Raw genomic sequence first — 20,262 nt, 5'->3', positions numbered from 1 at the left:
TTTAAATGCACTTTCAAAAAGTTTTCAAATAATTTTTATACTTAACATTTTACATCTTTGAAAACCATCAACACACCTAAAAATGTGTTTGAAAACCTTGGACTTTAGCCCAGAGACCATAGCCCAAAAGCCCCTAGAGTTTAAAGTTAAAATGAAATTTCACTCAGGGCCGGTCGACCGGGCGACCGCTGGATGGAACTTGGAAATCCAGGACATCTCGAATTTTATCGGGCTGGTCGACCGGGTTAAGCCGGGCGACCGCGGATGTACTTCTGTTTCAAACAGAACAATCCAACTTGGTCTAGGGTGGGCGACGGCCGTGGGTCGGTTGACCGAGATAGGTCTTTGAGCCAAATTTTTTGAGCAAACAGTAAGCCCTCGCCGGGCGACCGCCATGTGACAAGTTGACCGCGACAGTAAGAAATTTGAAAATAGAATAGGGCGCCCGATAGGGGCGGACGACCATTGTAGCCCGGTCGACCGCCGTGGTCGAGCAAACTAGCCGTTGGGGCGTTTTCTTCCTGACTTTTTTAAGCCAAACATTTACAGTTTTACCCCAAACGGTCATATTTTCGAATACTCTATATATACATGATTAAAGCCTATCTTTATAAACTTTTGAACATTAGAGAAAGATCAAATCACATTTCTCTTTGAGCTTCAACCTTTTATTTCAAAAGTTAAAAACCTCTTTGATCTTCCATTTCTACATGTTATCAAGAGGCACTCCATAGGAGGGCTTTACATTTGTTTATTCTTGGAGTGATTGTGAGCTTTCAACTTTGTAATCTGCCTATTAAGAGGCAAGAGAGTTTTTCTCTTTATTTGTTCTTCATGCGAGTGTCTCCTCTTCGGCCCGTAAAAAAAGGTGAAGAAAAGGGTCTCCGATTCGGCCCTTGAAGAAAGGTGAATCATGTACAAGGGTTTGACTTACTTATCAAGGCTTCGTGCGACGGGCTTCGCTTTGGCCCTTAAGAATGGAAAAGCTTATTGTAAGAGCTTCGAGATTAGGCTTGAAATCTCACCATAGTGGAATACCCAAGGAGCCAAACTTGGAAGAGTGGAGTAGGTCAAGTTGTTAGTTGTGACCGAACTACTATAAAATCTTGGTGTCCTCATTGTGGTGTGCATTGTCTCTCTCTCTCTTCATTTCCTTCTCTTGCACGTGTGGTGATTGGTAATCTCTAACCTTACTTGTGTTTATGCCTTAATTGAACAAGGGTTAGTAAATGCACTTGTGTTAAATGTTATAAACCCTAATTGTATTATAATATCCATTTGAACAAAGGTTAGTAAATGTTCATGATTCGAAAGTCTAAATCCTAGCTTTTATTTATATACATATTTGAACAAGGGTTAGACTAATAATTAGTGCTTAATTAGAAGATTAATTTTTAATCTCCCTTAATTAAGCCTAAAATTTCTAATTAACCAATTTACCCTCCTCTTGGATTGTCACACCTGTATCCCAGAAATTACAATGTTAATTCTTTGAAAAGATTCTAGCTATTTTTTTCACCCATGTTCCTCTTTTAATGAACAAATTTGGGTGAATATTTATGGAAATACCGTATATCTATCAATGAATATGCAATGATATCACTTATCTCTTTCTTCTTAACACAGTTTCAATGATTTTTTGTTTTGTTTTTCTGAAAGGTGTTTCAGTGAGTCTCTTTATGGATATTTTATATGATACCAGAGTGTGAAGTCCAGTGCATGGGGCGACCCCCTTCATATTTGATTCAACAGCAGTCCGCTTTTTAAGAGGAGCTATTGGATCAAATATCAAGGGGTTCTCCTCTTTATTTATCATTTACTTTTTCTTTGTTGGCCGTGCTTGCTTACCTGAGTCCCATATGATCCAGGTCCAATGAATCTAGTCGTATGTTCATGTCGTATCCAAAATTCCAAATATAATCGAATCCGTTGGGCCATCTGGATCCATTGAAAAATCTGATGTGAAGTAAATGAGATCACGGGCTTGGGTAATTAGACCATGGCATGGCTAACTAAAATTGATACAGGCCGACATAAATAATTAAAAACCAGGCCCAGCATTAAAAACATATTCACTAGTTTGAAAATTAGAAAAGTGGGAACATTTTTCATAATCCTAGTATGACTTCAACCGAAGCTTTGAAATTTGAATATTGACGATAAGGTTATTTCCTTAAGAAAAAGTTAAAAGCAGTGCTTCATTGAGCAAGCAAGATTTCTTCTACCTCTAGTAAATGAAAGCGCCAAATGCCCACTTTTCATTGTCAAAAGACAGATTCCATTAAAAGTCTCGTAGTACGTAAAAGACAAGAGACTTGATTGTAGATCAAGAAAACGTTTCGCCCATCATGTTCTATTGAGTTTGTGTATTTTATTTTGGAATTTCTTAAAAACTTGAAATCTTAATATTTATGCCTCATTTTCGTATATTGGCACCCTCTGTTCACATCTAGAATGTTTCTCCGATTTTGCAGCTACGTATGGGTCACTATCCGAAACAATTTGGAACTGTAGGATATAGATTCCATGGACATGGTCAGATCTCCTTTGGATTCGTAATCCATTGGAACATCTATGTATGGGTCACGATCTGAATTAATTTCGAACCATGGGATGGTCACAACTCCTTTGGATCAATCAGACCATCTAGGTCCATTGACACGCGTGAGAACACCGAAGATTCTGCTAAGAACCGATTGATTGTTGAATCAAATGCACGAACCTTGTCATAAAATGAAGATACGAGATTGTACTATTCTTAACCCTAGCAAGATGGTTTTTTGACTTGTTCCAGCAAACCATCCAAGTGAGTCCTACAGTTCAATTAATGACCTAGACTATTCATTCAATGGGCCTCTCCTAAATGGGTCATTCCTCACATATACTTATCAGATGATGGAAATCACATAATTGGTGGCCTACCAATAGATAATTAAAGAAAACGTACCACAAAAATCAATCCTTATTCACAAAGAAAAGTACACCAATCAGTTGATTATGACAATCCGATGAGAAATGCTTGTATGCATGACTCAAAACTCGTTTGGATCACCAATCCATGGGCTCCATTTTTAAAGACAGCCTTCTGCATGGGCTACCATTGGACAAATATACAGCCAGCAAAACATTGCTTCTCTGATTAACTTTTGAAAAAGAAGCCAAAATTATTTTATCTATTCCACGCCAAAGATCCTACAGAGACAGTTGGTTTTATCACGCCAAAGATCCTACAGAGACAGTTGGTTTTATCATTGAACCTTTTTCTTCTGTTCTACGTACACATATTAGACAGCAAAAAGCAGGAAAAAAGCAATAGGAAAAGCATTCGAAGGTACCCTTTTTACTCCTACTTGCACGTATCCCTTCCCAACCATTTTGACATGGCTTACCTCCTTGCTTACGTTAAAGACTTGGAGCCATAGGATCAGAGAAATAACAAGTCCCTTTATACAGTTCAATAAGAGAAAGAAATCCAAAGATCCTCGGAGAAAAAAGCGACAAAACCAAAAATAATGTAAATAGTCAATATAATCATCAGCCTGAGAAGGAAAATGAAAGAACGAAATCTGCAAGAAATAACAAGGAAGCGACAAAACTCGCATTTAGTCTGTACAACCGTCACCTTATTAAGGAAAATGAGAAGACATATATGGTTTCCTTCTAAATAACACTGTTCTTCTTCTACTTCTTTTTAAGTATTTCCGGCTTATCTCTAAATTATTTTAGCCATCTTAAAAGATCAATCCCAAATAGCAATATACAATTTCAATGGCAAAGCAAAAACTAAAGAGAAAACACAAGCAATCACACAAAAGACAAAAAGATTTAGGTGGCCCGGCAAAGCCTACATCCACGGCAGAGGCAACGAGAAAATCCACTGTAAGATCAAGAGATTACAAGAGAAGATCATTGTCTTTCACCAAAACCAACACATGAAACCCTAACACACCCTTTTTACCCTTTTTGAGCTCTCAACCCCTTTAAAAGACAAGACTGCAAAAATAGCCCTAAAACCCCTTTTATAAGGCAGGCCCAAACTTGCTCTTCTCGAGCTGAAATCACTTAAGAACGGGTCGGGGCCTTATTCGAGTCGCACACAATATTTCAGACTCAACCGTGTTTAATTCAAGACACCCAACTCAACACGATCCGATTAGTAGCCTCTTTTCTGTTAAATCTACACAGCTGCCTTCTTTTTCTTATATATATATATATATATATATATATATATATATAGAGAGAGAGAGAGAGAGAACGGTTTCTACACACTAGCTTAAAATACAATGGAGGGCATATTGTTTGGGTGATCCAAACCATTCATTTGATTGGCCCTCACATAAATAGGGTGTCTACAAAAAATCAGCTCCATAGGATCATCCCAACCCTACGATTTGTGGAGGTAAAATGGACTTGTTTAAACCTTTACAAATCTGTCCATTTTTTCCTCTACGGTTCGAAGGGTTAGGATGATCCTGTGAAGCTGATTTTTTGGGCACACCCTATCTATGTGAGGGCCCATCAAATGAATGTTTTGGATCACCAAAACAATGTGGGCCCCCATTGTATTTTAAGCTAGTGTGTAGATAACTTATCTACACTTGTGTGTAGAAACTGTTTTCTCGTGTGTGTGTGTGTGTGTGTGTGTGTATATATATATATATATATATATATATATATATATATAGAGAGAGAGAGAGAGAGAGAGAGAGAGAGAGAGAGAGACGCTTCATTCAAAGTTGCAAATGAGATATGGAGAAAGTCACTTTGATAAAATAATCAAGATCGATTATCTGATAATGGCAATTTTAATTCTAGTCACATCAAGGCCCTGTTCGTTAATGTTGAGTCCAATAATGGATTCGGGTGTGTGTGGGTTTTGTGTGTGAAAGCTGATAATGTCACCATGATCTAGACCCTTCATTCAAGGTTGCAAATGAGATATGGAGAAAGTCACTTTGATAAAATAATCAAGATCGATTATCTGATAATTGCAATTGTAATTCTAGTCACATCAAGGCTCTGTTCATTAATCTTGAGTCCAATAATGGATTTGGGTGTGTGTGGGTGTTGTGTGTGAAAGCTGATAATGTCACCATGATCTAGACCCTTCATCCAAGGTTGCAAATGAGATACGGAGAAAGTCACTTTGATAAAATAATCAAGATCGATTATCTGATAATTGCAATTTTAATTCTAGTCACATCAAGGCCCTGTTCGTTGATGTTGAGTCCAATAATGCATTTGGGGCTCACAATCTGTTGTCACAATCTAAAACGAACCAAATGTTCTGCTAAATTAAAGAGTCAAAATCATAAAATGTGGTGTGGGTTGGTCCGAATTAGGCTTTTCAATCTCTTCCCATAATATCATTTGCACTATTTTCTAACCAATTAATTGCTTGGCTTATCCAAGTTGGAGCCCACCAAAGAAACATTGAATTATATGGGCCTCGACCCCATTGATAGACTGTGCCTCAAAATTCTTCCATATTGGATAATTGAATTGATGTTAAGCTAAAAAACTGCTAAAATGAAAAGTGTTGTTAGGCTCTTTCTAAATGACACTTATTGGCCCCACCTATGCCTTTTGTACGTGATATGATCCATTGATCAGAACAACATCCATAAATCCAGACAAATGCCATTGAGAACACCTTGATCGGATAATCACAGGACCTCGATCCATCAAGCTTCATTATGACTGCGTTTGGATTGCAAGATCTAGAATTGAAACCAGCATCCTATTCTAATTCCTCTAGGAAGGGAAAATAAAAAGTTTAAATTTGAAAATTTTCAACAAATTTTCTATCCCAACTGCACGCTTAATTGGATTCCGTTCATTTTTTTTTTTGAAACCAGGTGCTGAAATCAGGCGGAATTGGAACCCTATTCCGATTCTGCCCAATTCTGTCAATCCACATGCACTCATAGGATTCCACTAAAAAAAGTTAAAATGTTGAGTACTGTAGTCCTATATGTAATGGATGTCCCTTCCGGGTGAGACCAAGAACATGTCGGTTGGCTCATGATGTTCTGCATGATCAAGGTCTCCATTTCACGTACCCCTTGTGAAAGCCAAAAATTGTCTTTTATGATTGAGTGTAAAAGTGTCCTTATGCACAGTTGTCCACATTTCACAATTTATTAACATTTATTATTTAGTTCTTGGGACCTTTAAAAGCTAATTAAGAGGGCATAGATGGTTCTGATGAACACGACATATAACTTAAGGCTAATGATAATGGCACTACCATGTTTTAATAATTGCACAAACTGACCTTGTTGTTTATTGTTCAAACAGCTGTCAAAGATTATTCTTTTAGATTAGAAGGGAATTAAAAAAAGAAAAGACAAGCTGAGTTCTTGCAGTTATTTAAAATATGGTCGTGCCAGTATCAGTAACCTAAATTAATTATCAGGGAGCAAATGTGATTACCATTCTGTTTCTCATTCATCAAACCCTTTTTGCTTCTTAGGTTCTTTATTTTGTCATATTTGTAAGCTAAGGAAAGTCGTGGAGGAAGAGACAAAAACACGGTTTTCTTTCCTCGTAAAGCGTGGGTTGAAAGGAGAGAGTGATTTGGGCGGTCGGTCGTCGAAAATGCATAAATTGATGTATGAAAAACGCAGTGAGCTCGAGTCATGAAATAGGGAAAAAGGGTCGGTCCTTTGCGTGGTCGGCTAGAGTCAAAACGATGGGGATTTTAATTATGACCAACTTTTGTGATACCTTTATCGAAGAAAGGGTTGACGTTCCTAGATTTATCATCGTTATTTATTGCCAAAGACGAAGCTTACTGTGACATCCGCGTGACACACTGCTGACGCCTACAGAACCTTAACCTGCTCTCTCGGTTAAGGAAACAAAACCTTCGGATTGCTGCGCCTACAGTACAAGTCCCACGCCAATTGCTCCTTTTTCTCATTTACTCGGCAAATTATTCCACAAACAATCAAAGATTCCTGGGAAAAAAATTTCTTGGAATTATTTCCATCTTTTGGCCATGTTTGGCAACTTTGGAAAAATATTCCATGGAAGAGCTGCGGGGCCATTTGTGATAGATATACAGGAATCTGGAGAAACTTGGTGTTGGGGGGTTCCACGTGAAAGCAATAATCCTACGTCGGATTTGTGAAAGGATGTGGATGGGCTTATAAGGATTTGGGCACCCTCCTTTTAACAGCCAGCTTTTATGGGTGAGTTCTACCCGGATCCCAAACACTTGGCAGGGAGGGGTGCACGGAAATCTCCTAAATTCTAAAAAATTAATAACCATTGAAAAAGCTTTGTCCCTCAACCCCTTACATACCAAAAAGAATCGGGAAAAATAAAAATGCCAATTTTAGGTCAGTATTAATTTTTCATAATTTTTAGGCACCAACTTAGGTGAAATAATTTTTCATGGTATCCAAACATGGCAAAGGAACACATTATTTACCCCAAAAATGTCTTTATCTATAGAACAATAATTTGTTGGGTTTTGCTAACGAGTGCCCTAACTCGTTAAGCATCATCTAATGGCCATGGGGATCATGAATGTACACATACTTTGAGGAAAACATCTCAAAACATGTGTAAAATCATAAAAGTACATGTAAAATCATGTTTCCAATGCCAATTAAATGATGCTTAACGACTGGGCACTCATTAGCAAAACCCTAATTTGTTATCTACCAATTCATCTTCTCATTTCCATTTCAATCTTGGACGGTGATTAAAATGGGGGCACCATGTGGGACCCAAGCCCGAATCTAGTCTTCTACTGTACGGATCATTTTCACGCTTGATTAGTTGGGATGACCAGTGTGAAATAATTTGATCTTACGATCTACATTCAAAGCCAGTAAGGGAAATGATATCCCCCCAACATTGTTCGTTAAGTTTTAAAGGCGGAGAAAAAACGTTAAAGGGGTGAATTTATCCTCATGCAGTGTGCCATTCTCAACCGTTTTAGGGGGGGGCGTGGGTGGTATTTTATCCGTTCAGGGGGGAGGGGAAATATCATTTTCCAGCCAAGTAATTTCATTTGATAAAATCAAATGGGCCCCACGTGTCTAGCCGAGGAATTGCAGGCGCAACTCTACTCTACGGCCGTCTTAGCCTGATTACCGAACCAGATCAACCAGTCAGCCGGTTTCTTTTGGTACGCGTGGAAACGGAATCTACTTACGTGGCAAAAATGCAAACGTAAGCAAGGTTTGACACTGATCCCATTTATGGCTGATAAAAGAGTCAAAACAGCACAAGCGCCACGCCAAGTTTCAAACTTTCAATAAAGCCACGTCAGGTGGTCCCCATCCCCACATGTAATCGCACCGCTGGAGAGACGACACGTGCATATCGCTCAAAGAAAGCTTGAGCAATAATTAGCACGTGACATGACGGTTGTTAGACAGGTGGCGTGACACGTGTGCGGTATTAGTGTCGACACGAGAACCAGGCGAGATCGCCGGTAAACCAAAATGTCGGACTACCTGAAACAGGGGCTTATCTTGTTAGTTTAGTAAACAGTAGCATAAATTAGGAGTTTATTAGCAATTATATATGTGTTGATGAGATTGTTAAGCTTTGCTTTTCACTTCTTACGTCTGATCGTTTGGTTTAATAAATAAAATTATATTTCCACCTTTTCAGCATTGCCCCCCCCCCCCCTTAGGTTGCCTATTTTAAAAAAAAAACACTCTAACCAGAAGTAACCATGAGTTGTTTTGGTAACCCAAGTAACTTCATAGAAATCTCTCCGTTTGGTTGCCGGGTTTTTTTCTTTTCCTGGGATTTATGTGGGTAAAGGTAGGAGACAAAGGAGAGGACAAGCATTAATTAGAGAAAGATATTATGATGAGTGGAGAGAGGGTAGAGAGAGAAAGAGAGACCACCATTTTCAAGTCTAATTTCTTACGGGGAGCTGATATTTACGCCCCTTTTAATTCTGCGGACACCCATCTTCACGCCACCAAACGGGCTAACGAAGGTCGCCATTTATACCCGAAATGCACGTTTTGAAATCACAAAAATACCCATGACAGTGATTCATATCCCATCTCTCTCTCTCTCCCTCTCTCTCTCTCCCCCACACGTCTGTCTCTCTCCCAAATCCAGGAGCATCTCACCAAAAATTTGAACTTACAACGCCTAACTTAGAAGGTCTTTCTGGGTTTTATTCCAAGTAGTGTAGAAACACAAATCCTGTAATACTGTAATAGCTCCTTCAAGCTATGCCATACAACACAAAACTAAATAAGCATCTCATCTTAGCCATCTGCAGAAACAAGTGTTTAAAGCATTCTCTGACCAACAATGTAAACACAACACAATAAGCTACCCAATTCTTAATGTCAAGAGGTAAGTTCCAATAATTTGCTGAAAATGTATCCTGATATCAAGAAGCTCTCGATATGAACGACTTGACTTATGAGAGCATAGGCAAATCAAGATCGTATTTACAGAAGATGCAATTATTTATTGACTTCTCATAAATTCCATTGCAAAACAATATCTACTTATCAAAATCCAACAACATTAAAATTGCACACCATAATAATGGTACTATTTCATATAATTTTTTTCCGAGAGACAAAATATAAATAGATTGGAAGAAATTAGAAGAAATTAGAGCCCCATTGTTTAACTTGAAACATTGCCAAACACACCCTGAGCTTTCTACAATTACCAATCCGATTGTGTGATTTTAGGTTTTCTTAGGAAAATAGAAAGTAGAAAGGCCAACATTTTTTAGTAGCTGAAACACGGCATACACTCATAATCGGAGAAAAAGAGAACGGAAACAAATCCTATCTCTTTTCCCATTCCAACGGGCCATGGCATGTAATCAGGCAGCCATTTCCTGCCTAGCTTGGACTCTGGATTTGGGCGAGACGTGTGGGAAAGATGGAAAATAGAGTTGGCGATTTAGATGCTTTTATGGGTATTTTGGTCATTTAAAAAAGACTTACTATGTGTAACCGGATACTTTTTTTTAACCGGTGAAAAGGTTTCAAATCAGGGTGTCCGCACAGTTAAAAGGGGCGTAAATATCAGCTCCCTTTCTTACGTCTTCACTTTTCAATACATGATTAGTACCCTATAATACCATATCAATACTTCATTTACCAAGGCAAATTGATTTTGATTTACACATTAAAGAAATTAGACTCGAAATGTACAACCATCCCCTCTCTCAAGTCTCTTCTTGTATGTTAATACACAAAAGGGAAAGAGAAATAAGGAAAGTAATTCCGTCCCCAACGTGATTTTTCCATATTTCCTCTTCGTTCAGATAATTTCTCTCGAACCCTTCAATTTACTTAATTCGTTTCCATGAGTGGTCACAGAAGACATAAAAGGGAAAGAAAACAAACTGAAGCATCCCATGGAAGTTGATGTACTATATTAATACAGTAACATTAAAAAAGTTCGTAATGATTTTACAGTATCAGCACAAAGACAAGAACCGAAACATTTAAAATACAAGCAGTAGATGCTTTTCTATCTATGTCTCGCATTACATGAAGTCATTCACATCCAAGAGATTGGGAATTTCAAACTTCAAAATGTTGCTGCAATAGCTATCCCTTTCGTCTTCGGTGCTGCTGTTGATGTAATTCGAAGACGAATTCATTGGAGACGGGCTTGTTGCGGGCGTTGATATAACTGAAGTAAAATTGAAGTTCTGGTGGTTGTTGTTGAGCTGAAAATTTGAATTTCCTGATAGAGGGTCAACCATAGATTGATCACAAGTGCTATAACCATAATTTAGTACTGGGGTAAAGTCTTCCAAGTTTGAAGCCATTGTGTTGTTTTGCCATAGATTAGTTTTGACGTTTTCGCAGTCGATATTGGGAGGATTTGATGGGTATTGCTCCACATTGGCTTGCATGAGTTGGGCTTCATTTAAAAACTGGTTGTATGAAGTAGTGCAAGCTGGAATTTCTTGAATTTGGGTTTCAAGATTATGGGTTTGGATGGACTGAAATAGGTTTTCAATTTGGGGATTGGAGAACTGGTTTTGTTGAAGATTCGGTAGGAGATCGGGGTTCTCGCATTGTGATGATAGAAGATTGTTAGCGAGCATTAAGAGCTCGGTGTTAACATCGATTCCGAGCAATCTAGAGACATTCAATTGAGCTGGGTGGTAGAGGGACGAGCTGAGAATCGAAGAGAGATCGAGAAAATCAAGACGCCTACTATGAGTTACGGGATCAATCCCCATTCGAAGAAGCCTCTTTCTGATGTGGGTGTTCCAATAGTTCTTTATTTCATTGTCAGTTCTTCCCGGCAAGCGAGCAGCAATTGCAGACCACCTGAAATTGAAAGAAGAAGGAATTAATTCCACAACAAATATCAGTTTAAGGAACTAATTATAGAATATCTTAGTTCAGTCACATAAACGGACGGATCAGATCAACAAAAGGATGATCCTTCCCATAATTCATGTGCCATCATCAAGGAGTTAATGAATGGAGATGATTCTCCCTGTGCTACAATCAAGGATTCATTGAAGCATCCCCATATGGATTATTTTGTGAATGAACTAATATCTTCTATACTGATTACAAATTCCATAAGTTAATATTTAACAAACAAAATATAACTTGTCCCATATAAATTTGTACAATGGAATTGCGTACCCATTACTAGAAAATCAAATATAGTACTTACTTGTTTCCCAAAATACTGTGTAATTGGATTATGGTCTCTTCCTCTTCGAACGAAAATCGGCCTCTTTTGATGTCGGGTCTCAGATAGTTCGTCCATCGGAGCCGGCAGCTCTTACCGCACCTCGAAAGTCCTGTACAATTAATTCATCAAAATTATGTAAGCATCCAATTCAATCACCCTCTAACAATACTACAAATTTTACAAACTAAATCAGGAAACAATGTTTGAAAGCATATTTTGAATACATCAATGAAAATACAATCCCTTACCAGCATTCTTTGGAAGAGTTCGCCAGCTCCCGGACCCATATTTCTGAATATAATCAATAAGCTTCTGGTCTTCCTCTGGAGTCCATGGTCCCTTCTTTAAGCCATTTTTATCACAGCAAGGTGCTCTTCCCATTTTGTGAAAGAAAAAAAAAACCCCTTGAAGAAGAACTTTAGTTAGCAGAGATGTTTGGTGTGGAAGTTTGAGAGGTAATTAAGAAAAGAGAGGGAGAAGAGAAGGTCCTTTAGAAAAGAAAATTTCAAAGTGATGGGTGTTTTGTGGAGGATAGGACAAGGTAAGTATGTATATAAAGAGAAAGGGGAGGGAAGTCAAAGGGATTGGGTGCCGGCCTTTGTTTATCACACAAGCAACGTGTCTCCCATTGAAGTAAAATCCTCTCGCTCTCTCACTCTTAAATTGTTTTCCCGCTGAGACCTCTCTCCTCTCTCAATTCACATTAGCTGTCACAGACTGTACCTCGCCACGTAACCCGTCTGACGCATAGTGAGACTCTCTCAATTTACATGCCCCTCTCTCTTATATTCATGGTTTTCTTCTTTTTTTTTTAATATGTTCTTCATTTTTTTTTTTCGTTGGGGAGTTGCAAGGGTCTGGATCATGCTATACTGTTGTGCTTCTGATTTAAAGAGTTTCTCATATTATTATTTTTAATGGTAAATACAGGATGGGTATTTTGGGTATTTCAATAGTAATTAAGGGCAATGCACGAGGGCTTCATTAATTCATGATATGAGAGAGTTCGTTGCCCCGAAATATAGGAACATTTAATGAGGATAAGGGTTGTGCAATTAATAGAATTGGGGTTTATTGGTCTAAGGTGTAAAGATATGCCATTCAAAGAAAAAAGAAAAAAACATACAACATATGAGGATTGCTAAACTGAGGGTCGCCCTTTGGTGGGTAAGCTGGGGTTAGGCAGACCCCTACCAGGGCGAGCTGTCTTTTTAAAATAAGCAGACTGTTGGAAATTTAAAACGTCGGCAAAAAAAAAAAAAAGAGGCAATGAAAGGGCGAGTTGTCTTTTTAAATGAAGTCTTACTTTGATTTATAGTAATTCTAGTATTACTTGTTTTTGATTGCCTGAGTTGAGCTATGATCGATGGCATAAGATCATGTTAATAATGCAGACAATTTGGCTACTGATATTGGCTCTACCATATTTTGACAATTGCACTAAGTCACTAATTCATCTTGTCTCTTATTATTTAAACAGCTGTCAAAAGTTATTACAGTTTCCAAAAAAACACTTGGAAGCCAATAAAAAATGAAGAGACAAGCTTATTTTGTGCAATTATTAAAACATGGTAGTGCCAATATCACTAGCCTATAAATTAATGTGTTTGTATTAGGGGGTGCAACTCGTTGGGTTGGGTCAGATTGGGGTATCGGGCAACCAGACCCGAATTGTAACCCGACCATTTTCTGCTAAGTTTTTTTGTTTTTCAAATTTTAGTAATATTTACAGTTTTAGACTTTTAGTCTTTTACTTTTAGACTTTTAATAGTTAAGATTTTTGGAGAAAGTCACAAATGCCGCTCAACTCTTTTTGTCTGCCCCAAAAATCAGAAAATGAAACACGATTTAGATGGTCTAAACACGATTCAATATGGAAATCGGGTTGAGTTGGGTTGGGTCGGGTTGAGGAAATTGTTCCACGGGATGGGTCGGGCTGAACCCCTCCAGGTTGGAACTCGGATTGGGTTGGGTTGTAAAAATGGGTTCCTTAGGTTGGGTCTGGTTTGTTAGAATATGTGTTATCCAATGGTTGGATTGGGATAAGATCTCACCGTTGGATCATCTTGGAGGTAGATTGGGTAAGTTAGCTAAATGAGGCACGTGGATAAATTAGGCATGTAGATTAGAAGAGGCAACCAAAAGAGATTAGGAAAGTAGATTTGATTAGGATTATTTTCTTCTATACTTATCTTGATCTCCCTTCTATGTTTATCATTTGAGTGTTCTATAAAAACACTCCCTGTGCTTAATGTAAATCATCCAAGATTAGTGAAAACCTCTAAAATTCTTCAAGGTTAGCCTCAACCCGACCCGAGTTACACCCCTAGTTTATATTGATAAATAACTACTATTAGTTATCAAACAATATAGAGATCCAGAAACCTTTTTATCTCTTTCAATCTCTAAGTCTCTCCCTCTTTCAATGATAAGGTATCCATCACAATCGATCACCTATCTATATTTATCAAGAAAAAAAGAAAAAAAAACTGCAGAAATCATTGAGACAAGTTTCCAAATCCTAACCCGTCTTTATTTGTCTGTAATTCGTACCTCCTTTGCACCTGAGCTGAATTTTTATAGGTAAATAGGAAACACATTTTTCCATAATCCTTTTCTTATTTTTTAATTTTGCTATCCAAAGCAGACTTTAATGACCACTTTAATTATATTACTTTTCCATTTCCCCATTTTGCTTGAACTTCATTGTTCTTTCCAACATCTGAACCAATATCATTATACCAACTGTATTTCCATTATGGAGAAAATATTTCCACCCACCGTGTGACCATTTCCACCACAATTACTTGTCTTTTTTTTCTTGAAAAGTCAAAGGGTGGAAATGCAAAACATTTTTTTGAAAAATACCAGCAAAAGTGGATGAAAATATCATTTCCCCTTCATTTAGGCCGTGTTCGTTTTAGATTATGACAAACCGATTGTGATTCCAAAACCAATTATTCGACTCAAAATTCCAATTAATTTTGAGTCCAATAATTGGGTTTATCATTAATAAAAAATGAACAGGATCTTATCCCTCTTATTTTCAAAGTGGAATTTATATGAGAAAAACAATATTAGAGAAAGAATCAATTATTCCATGAAAAAACAAAAAATTTCATGGCAGCCAAACGTGCCCTAACTATCCCCAACTCTACATTAGTTGAATGACGAAACTCATGCAAGAATCTGTCCTTTTTCACTATATTTTAATCTCATGAGATGGAGCCCTCTCCACTACGTGTCCAATCACCAGGATCACCTATCCCAATTGTGGGACCCACCAGTGAAATCACGCTGGCCAATCACATTTCAATAGATAGGCACGTCACCCACCCGTGACTTGTGTTCCTCTGTCTACCCCCAACAACAAAAGGATGCCTCAGCTAAATGCTTTTCTGCATGCATTTCATCTCTCTCTGCACTCATTATTTTAATTGCAAGGAAATTAAACCTGATTGAGAGCAATAGAAATCATGGTTATCAGTTATCTGTCTCATCCACCTCTAACTAATAGAAACCCGTTCAAATAATATTTTATTCTTCCCCCAAGTTTTATAACTATTTCTCATTTATTTGACAATGCACTTTCTTCTCCCGACTTCTGACCTTCTCATAAGAGAAGAGAACAAGATTCATACCTTGTGGGACCTATCAACTTTTGCAATAAATCGGCCAAAATTCACACTGATACGAATACCCTGCCAACCTATCGGTGGCCACATAAACACATCTACGGTTAAAAGCCCATTGACGGTTAAAAGTCCATTGATTGCAATGGTTTGGATCGGTCGATGGACACATTGCGTTTTTTTTTGTGCAGCATGTAGCTTGAGGGGGCACCTGCCTCTGTTGAGTTGGGCCAAACTCCTTAATAGGCCCAACTCAATTGGGCCCAGCCCCCTTTAAAATCTGAAGCCATCCCCCCCTCCAACAAAATGTAAAACCTGCCCCCCTTATTTATAAATTCTGGCTCCACTACTGGGTAGGGATCAGATCTTCATGAAAGCCAGAATTTGGGAGAGGCGCTGCAACTGCAAGCCACCTGCCTTCTTCCCCACAATAAAATAGAACCCAAGAAGAATTATTCATACTTGCTCCATTGAAATTAGAAAGTTCAAACCATGAAATAATTATGAGATTAAGTAGTATTGAAATTCCAATGCATGGGTTTCATTAGATTAATGAAATTGTAATCTTTGGCCTATGTTCCCTGTTTGGTGTCATGGAGACACCTATTTCTTTTATCAACTTCCTTAATCAAGCTCTACATACTTAAATAAACATGCTTATATGACAATAATCTAAGGTTTGTTTGTGCATGGCTTGCCAGAAAAAGTGCCCTACGTTTTTCAGTTGACATTTGGTGGACGGTCTGGCAATAGATCCACCAAACTTAGAAGATAAGTGAGATTTGATTATTTTTGAAAGCCAATTCTATACAGGCATTCACATTCTTTAGGATTTTTTAGGATACGAGATCTTCCATGCTATTATACTGTGATTCTATGTATGTAACCATGCATATTAGTTTAATGTACACGTAGTCTCTGTATTATGTTAAAATGATAAGACCATGAAAATTCATATCCTAATAGAAAAATGCAAGTATTAAAATTAAATATAAAACAAGTCTGGAATTCCGGCTGTCAGGGCACGTGCCTGAGTTTCATGGTGCTGTATCTGTGTGACATCAACGTTCACACGTGGATTACGGATTAACTTTTATTTATATTTGTCTCTCTATTTTCTTTTCTTTTTTTTACTAGTGGGACCATCAGTGCGATACACGGGGTGTTGCACTTTGAGACCTCCATTTTGTTAAGGGAAAAACTATATTTTTGTGATATGGTTTTTTTGTTATATCAAGTTGAGAATAAATAAAGGGAAATGAAATCTGCGCCGAGATGTTTCGATAAACAAGTGCTCCACTTGATTGTTGTGTAGTATTTAAAGGGATTTCAGAGGATATTACGGTTCTCAAAAAGCTCTTTAAATACTACACGACAAACAAGTGGAGCGCATGTTTATCGAAACACTCGGCGCAGATATCATTTCCCTAAATAAAACCTTCTTAAATTAATATGAGAGATCTAGAATGCCCACAAAAAGGAAAATAAGTAAAAGATCCTGAATGCCAATGAAACATAATGATGCGATTAAATTTTTTGTCTAAAAACCAATATAAAAGAAGCTATAAAGAACTATGAAAGAGTCTAGATATGATCAGTGGAATGGAATCAGGATTCTCAGGAAAAAATATAGTGGGCTCGTCTTTGCGGATGATCCAAGCCATTCATTTGTTAGATACGAGAACCGAAATGGTGGTTCCCTTCATTCTCCCCCGCAGTTGTGATTAGCGGATCGAAAACAAATTTCTCAAGAAAGAAAGTAGAAAGGGCCCTCCTATTTGGATGATTAGATGATCCAAGCCATTCATTTGTTAGATAGGCCGAAGCCAAAAATCTATGAAGAGGATGATCCTAGCCCTTTCATTTGTGGCAACCCCTAAAGTCTCCACGTACATTTGCTTCTAACTTGTTTGATTTGTGGTGGTCCCGTTCAATATCTCGATCGTATATGTGCTTCTGTGAGTAATGAGATGCGATCCAGTGACGATCGCGGCGAAAGGGGCCACAGTTACACCCTATGTTTAATCTTGTTTGGTTTATCATATAAGATGAGGATAAGTGCATTGATCGAATGATTTGGACCGTTAGATTGATCATGACATACACATTAATTCACCCAATGGTGTGGCTCAGTTGTAAAAAGCTCCTTTTGCAAGACAACTGAAATAGTGGTTCGACACAGAATGCACAGAATGCGTAGAAAAAGGTTGAGTGGGGACCACCTATTTGGATGATCAAATGAAGCAAAATTGTTTTTTTGCTGAAATTTGCTCTATTAAAATGGTATTAAGATAGGGAATAGACATAGGGAAATGCTTTCAGCACTACCATATTTTGATGATTCGCACTGCTCCCTTTATTAAAAAGTAAGGCATGGCCCACACCATAGGATGATCCAAACCGTCCATTAGATGGGCCAATGCCTAAATAGGTTGTGTCCCAAAAATCATTTCCATATCGAAATGAAAATGGTATTAAGATAGGGAATAGACATAGGGAAATGTTTTCAGCACTACCTATCGAAATGAGAGAACAACCTATTTAGGCTGTGGTCCATCTAATGGACGGTTTGGATCATCCAATGGTGCGGGCCATGCCTTACTTTTTAATAAAGTGAGGAGTGCGATCATCAAAATATTGTAGTGCTGATAACATTTCCCTAGATATATTAAGAGATTTAGAAAAAGGAAAGTGATATTTACGCCCCTTTTGATCACCAGGGACACCCGGCGTTAGTGTATCAATGAAAAAAAGAGGGCTCATGTACTTGATGTCAAAAAAATCTAGTGGCTTTGATTGCAAAGTACACCGGGAATGGGTGTCCTGGTGATCAAAAGGGGCGTAAATATCATTTACCTTAGAAAAATCGTGGAAGAGAGATGTAGAATAAGAATTACCTATTAAATTCCTTTTCAAGAAACTTTGCATATTACATTCGTTTTAAGTTACCGAACAGGTAGGCTAAACTTGGGCCCACCCAAATTTTTAATTAAATTCCTTGTCAAGAAACTTTGCATATTAAATTCGTTTTAAGTTACCTAACAGGTAGGCTAAACTTGGGCCCACCCAAATTTTCTAAAAATTTGGAGAGAGAGAGAGAGAGAGAGAGAGAGAGAGAGATGTAGAAACTTTGGGTTGGAATGAGAAGGAAAGAGATTTTAAGGGGATGGGAGAGAAAACAGAGGTGAGACTTTAGGGAGAGCTAATTACTGATAACATGAAAAAAATAAAGAAAATCATGGGACTTCATCAGGACCCAATTGCACTCAGCATATCCTGGCCGTTTGATCATCAGATTGGAAATGGAACGTTACTCATCTTTTCTTCCCCAGGCCACGCCTGGTAGAGTATAAATCGGAACAAACATTCCACATACTATCTTTACGAACTGCAAAAATCAAAGGTTTAGATTAAGTTTGGCAACCATTCACGGAAGGGATACTTCAGTAATTTCCTGTTTGGCAAAGCTGAAGTCAAATAAGGATGTAGGCAATAAATCAGGGATGGTGGGCCTTAAATCTGGAAATCCCAGAATATCAAAGGACTTTGTAAAATAAATTGGAGAAAGAAAATAGGATGCCTTCTATCTATCATTTCTCATATTATAATAATAGAAGATTATTGCTTATAAAATATTTGCATGGTTTTCGCGTTTGTTTTTCTGAGTAGGTAATACTGAATCAAAGCCAGAACTTCAAGGTCGCACATAGAACTCCATCAGATATGGATACAATACAAGTTCTGCCACAGTTTTAATGTATTTATGGTTATCAAATACATTTTATATGGGAAAAGTGAGCGTACTCGGTCGAGTAGATAAGCTTATCTACTCGATCGGCTAAAAACAGTGGTGGGCCACATTTTTTGGGTGATCCAAACCATTCATTTAAAAGGTCCTTACCTAGATAGAGTGTCCACAAAAAATCAGCCTCATAGGATCATCCTAACCCTCCACTCTTGGATGGGTTAGGATGATCCTATGGATCGGAATTTTTGTGGACACCCTATGTAGGTAAGGGCCTTTCAAATGAATGGTTTGGATCACCCAAACAATGTGGGCCCCCACTGTTTTTAGCTTGACCGAGTAAGGTCACTTTTCCGTGTATATATATATATATATATATATATATATATATATATATATATATATATATATATATATAGAGAGAGAGAGAGAGAGAGAGAGAGAGAGAGAGAGAGAGAGAGAGAGAGAGAGAGAGAGATGATATGATATGGGTATGTGTGACAGAAGTTCAAATGGTGATTCATTATTATGCAGGGCAGTAAGATAGGGAATCAACAAGGTAGACTTGAACAGTTCTATTCTGGTTTAGAGGATTATAAAAGTTAACTAGCAAAACATCATGATGCATAAATCATTACAGCCGTAAGATTTTAACTGAAGCTTTTTTCTTAAAAGAGAACGTAGGACTACATGATACTAATACGTCAAGAACAGCCTCTGGCAAATGAAACCACACAACGGAAGTGACAGTTTAAGTCAGACAATGATGAATTTAGTTGAAGCTACCAAACCTAATACGTAGAAGAGTATAGTCTGGGCAGTGTTGTCCATGGAAGAAGTTGAGAGGAAAAAGATAAAATTCGTTCCCATCCAATGAATACAGCTAGGATAGATGGTCAGACAGTAAAGAATGACTCTTCTAATTGCAAGCAAGGAACGATTGGATTTCATAAAAAAATAGCAGGGCAGGTTGGATATTGTAACTCTATACTGGCCACGTGGACTCCAAATGAGTCACTCGAGTAGAACCTTAAACCTGTCACTTGTAAGCATGGTTTTAAATTTTGACCGACTCGGTGAGGGCCGAAACAGAAAGGTACCGAAACCGAAATTTCAAAAATTTACAAAATTTCGCCCAAAATAACAGCATTTCATGAGCTAGTACCAAATTTCACCCGAAATTTGGGGGAATTTCATCGAAATTTG

At 37.9% G+C, this 20,262-nt stretch overlaps 1 protein-coding gene across 1 annotated transcript; it reads right to left on the bottom strand.

Annotated features, from left to right (window-relative positions):
* Positions 1 to 10,280: 10,280 nt before the first annotated feature.
* On the bottom strand, positions 10,281 to 12,279 carry LOC143882526 (transcription factor MYB102-like). Its single transcript, XM_077386007.1, has 3 exons — positions 11,928 to 12,279; positions 11,659 to 11,788; positions 10,281 to 11,300 (listed from the first exon to the last, which is right to left on the bottom strand). Exons 1-3 carry the CDS (start codon positions 12,058 to 12,060, stop codon positions 10,502 to 10,504), a joined length of 1,062 nt encoding a protein of 353 aa, XP_077242122.1. The 5' UTR covers positions 12,061 to 12,279; the 3' UTR covers positions 10,281 to 10,501.
* Positions 12,280 to 20,262: the final 7,983 nt, after the last annotated feature.

Source organism: Tasmannia lanceolata, unplaced genomic scaffold (genome assembly GCF_043159265.1).
Source record: "Tasmannia lanceolata isolate RefF3 unplaced genomic scaffold, GAP_Taslan_0.1 ptg000008l, whole genome shotgun sequence".
NCBI classification, from domain to species: domain Eukaryota; kingdom Viridiplantae; phylum Streptophyta; class Magnoliopsida; order Canellales; family Winteraceae; genus Tasmannia; species Tasmannia lanceolata.
The sequence above is the reverse complement of the archived record's forward strand: the minus strand, read 5'-3'. Positions and strand labels throughout refer to the sequence as shown.

What these genes read in the sequence shown, in the direction of transcription:
- LOC143882526 (XM_077386007.1), bottom strand. Translation starts at nt 12,060, where the DNA reads ATGGGAAGAGCACCTTGCTGTGATAAAAATGGCTTAAAGAAGGGACCA. An exon ending in AACTCTTCCAAAGAATGCTG is followed by an intron (nt 11,789 to 11,927) that starts GTAAGGGATTGT and finishes TTAATTGTACAG; the next exon opens with GACTTTCGAGGTGCGGTAAG. An exon ending in CACAGTATTTTGGGAAACAA is followed by an intron (nt 11,301 to 11,658) that starts GTAAGTACTATA and finishes TTTCAATTTCAG; the next exon opens with GTGGTCTGCAATTGCTGCTC.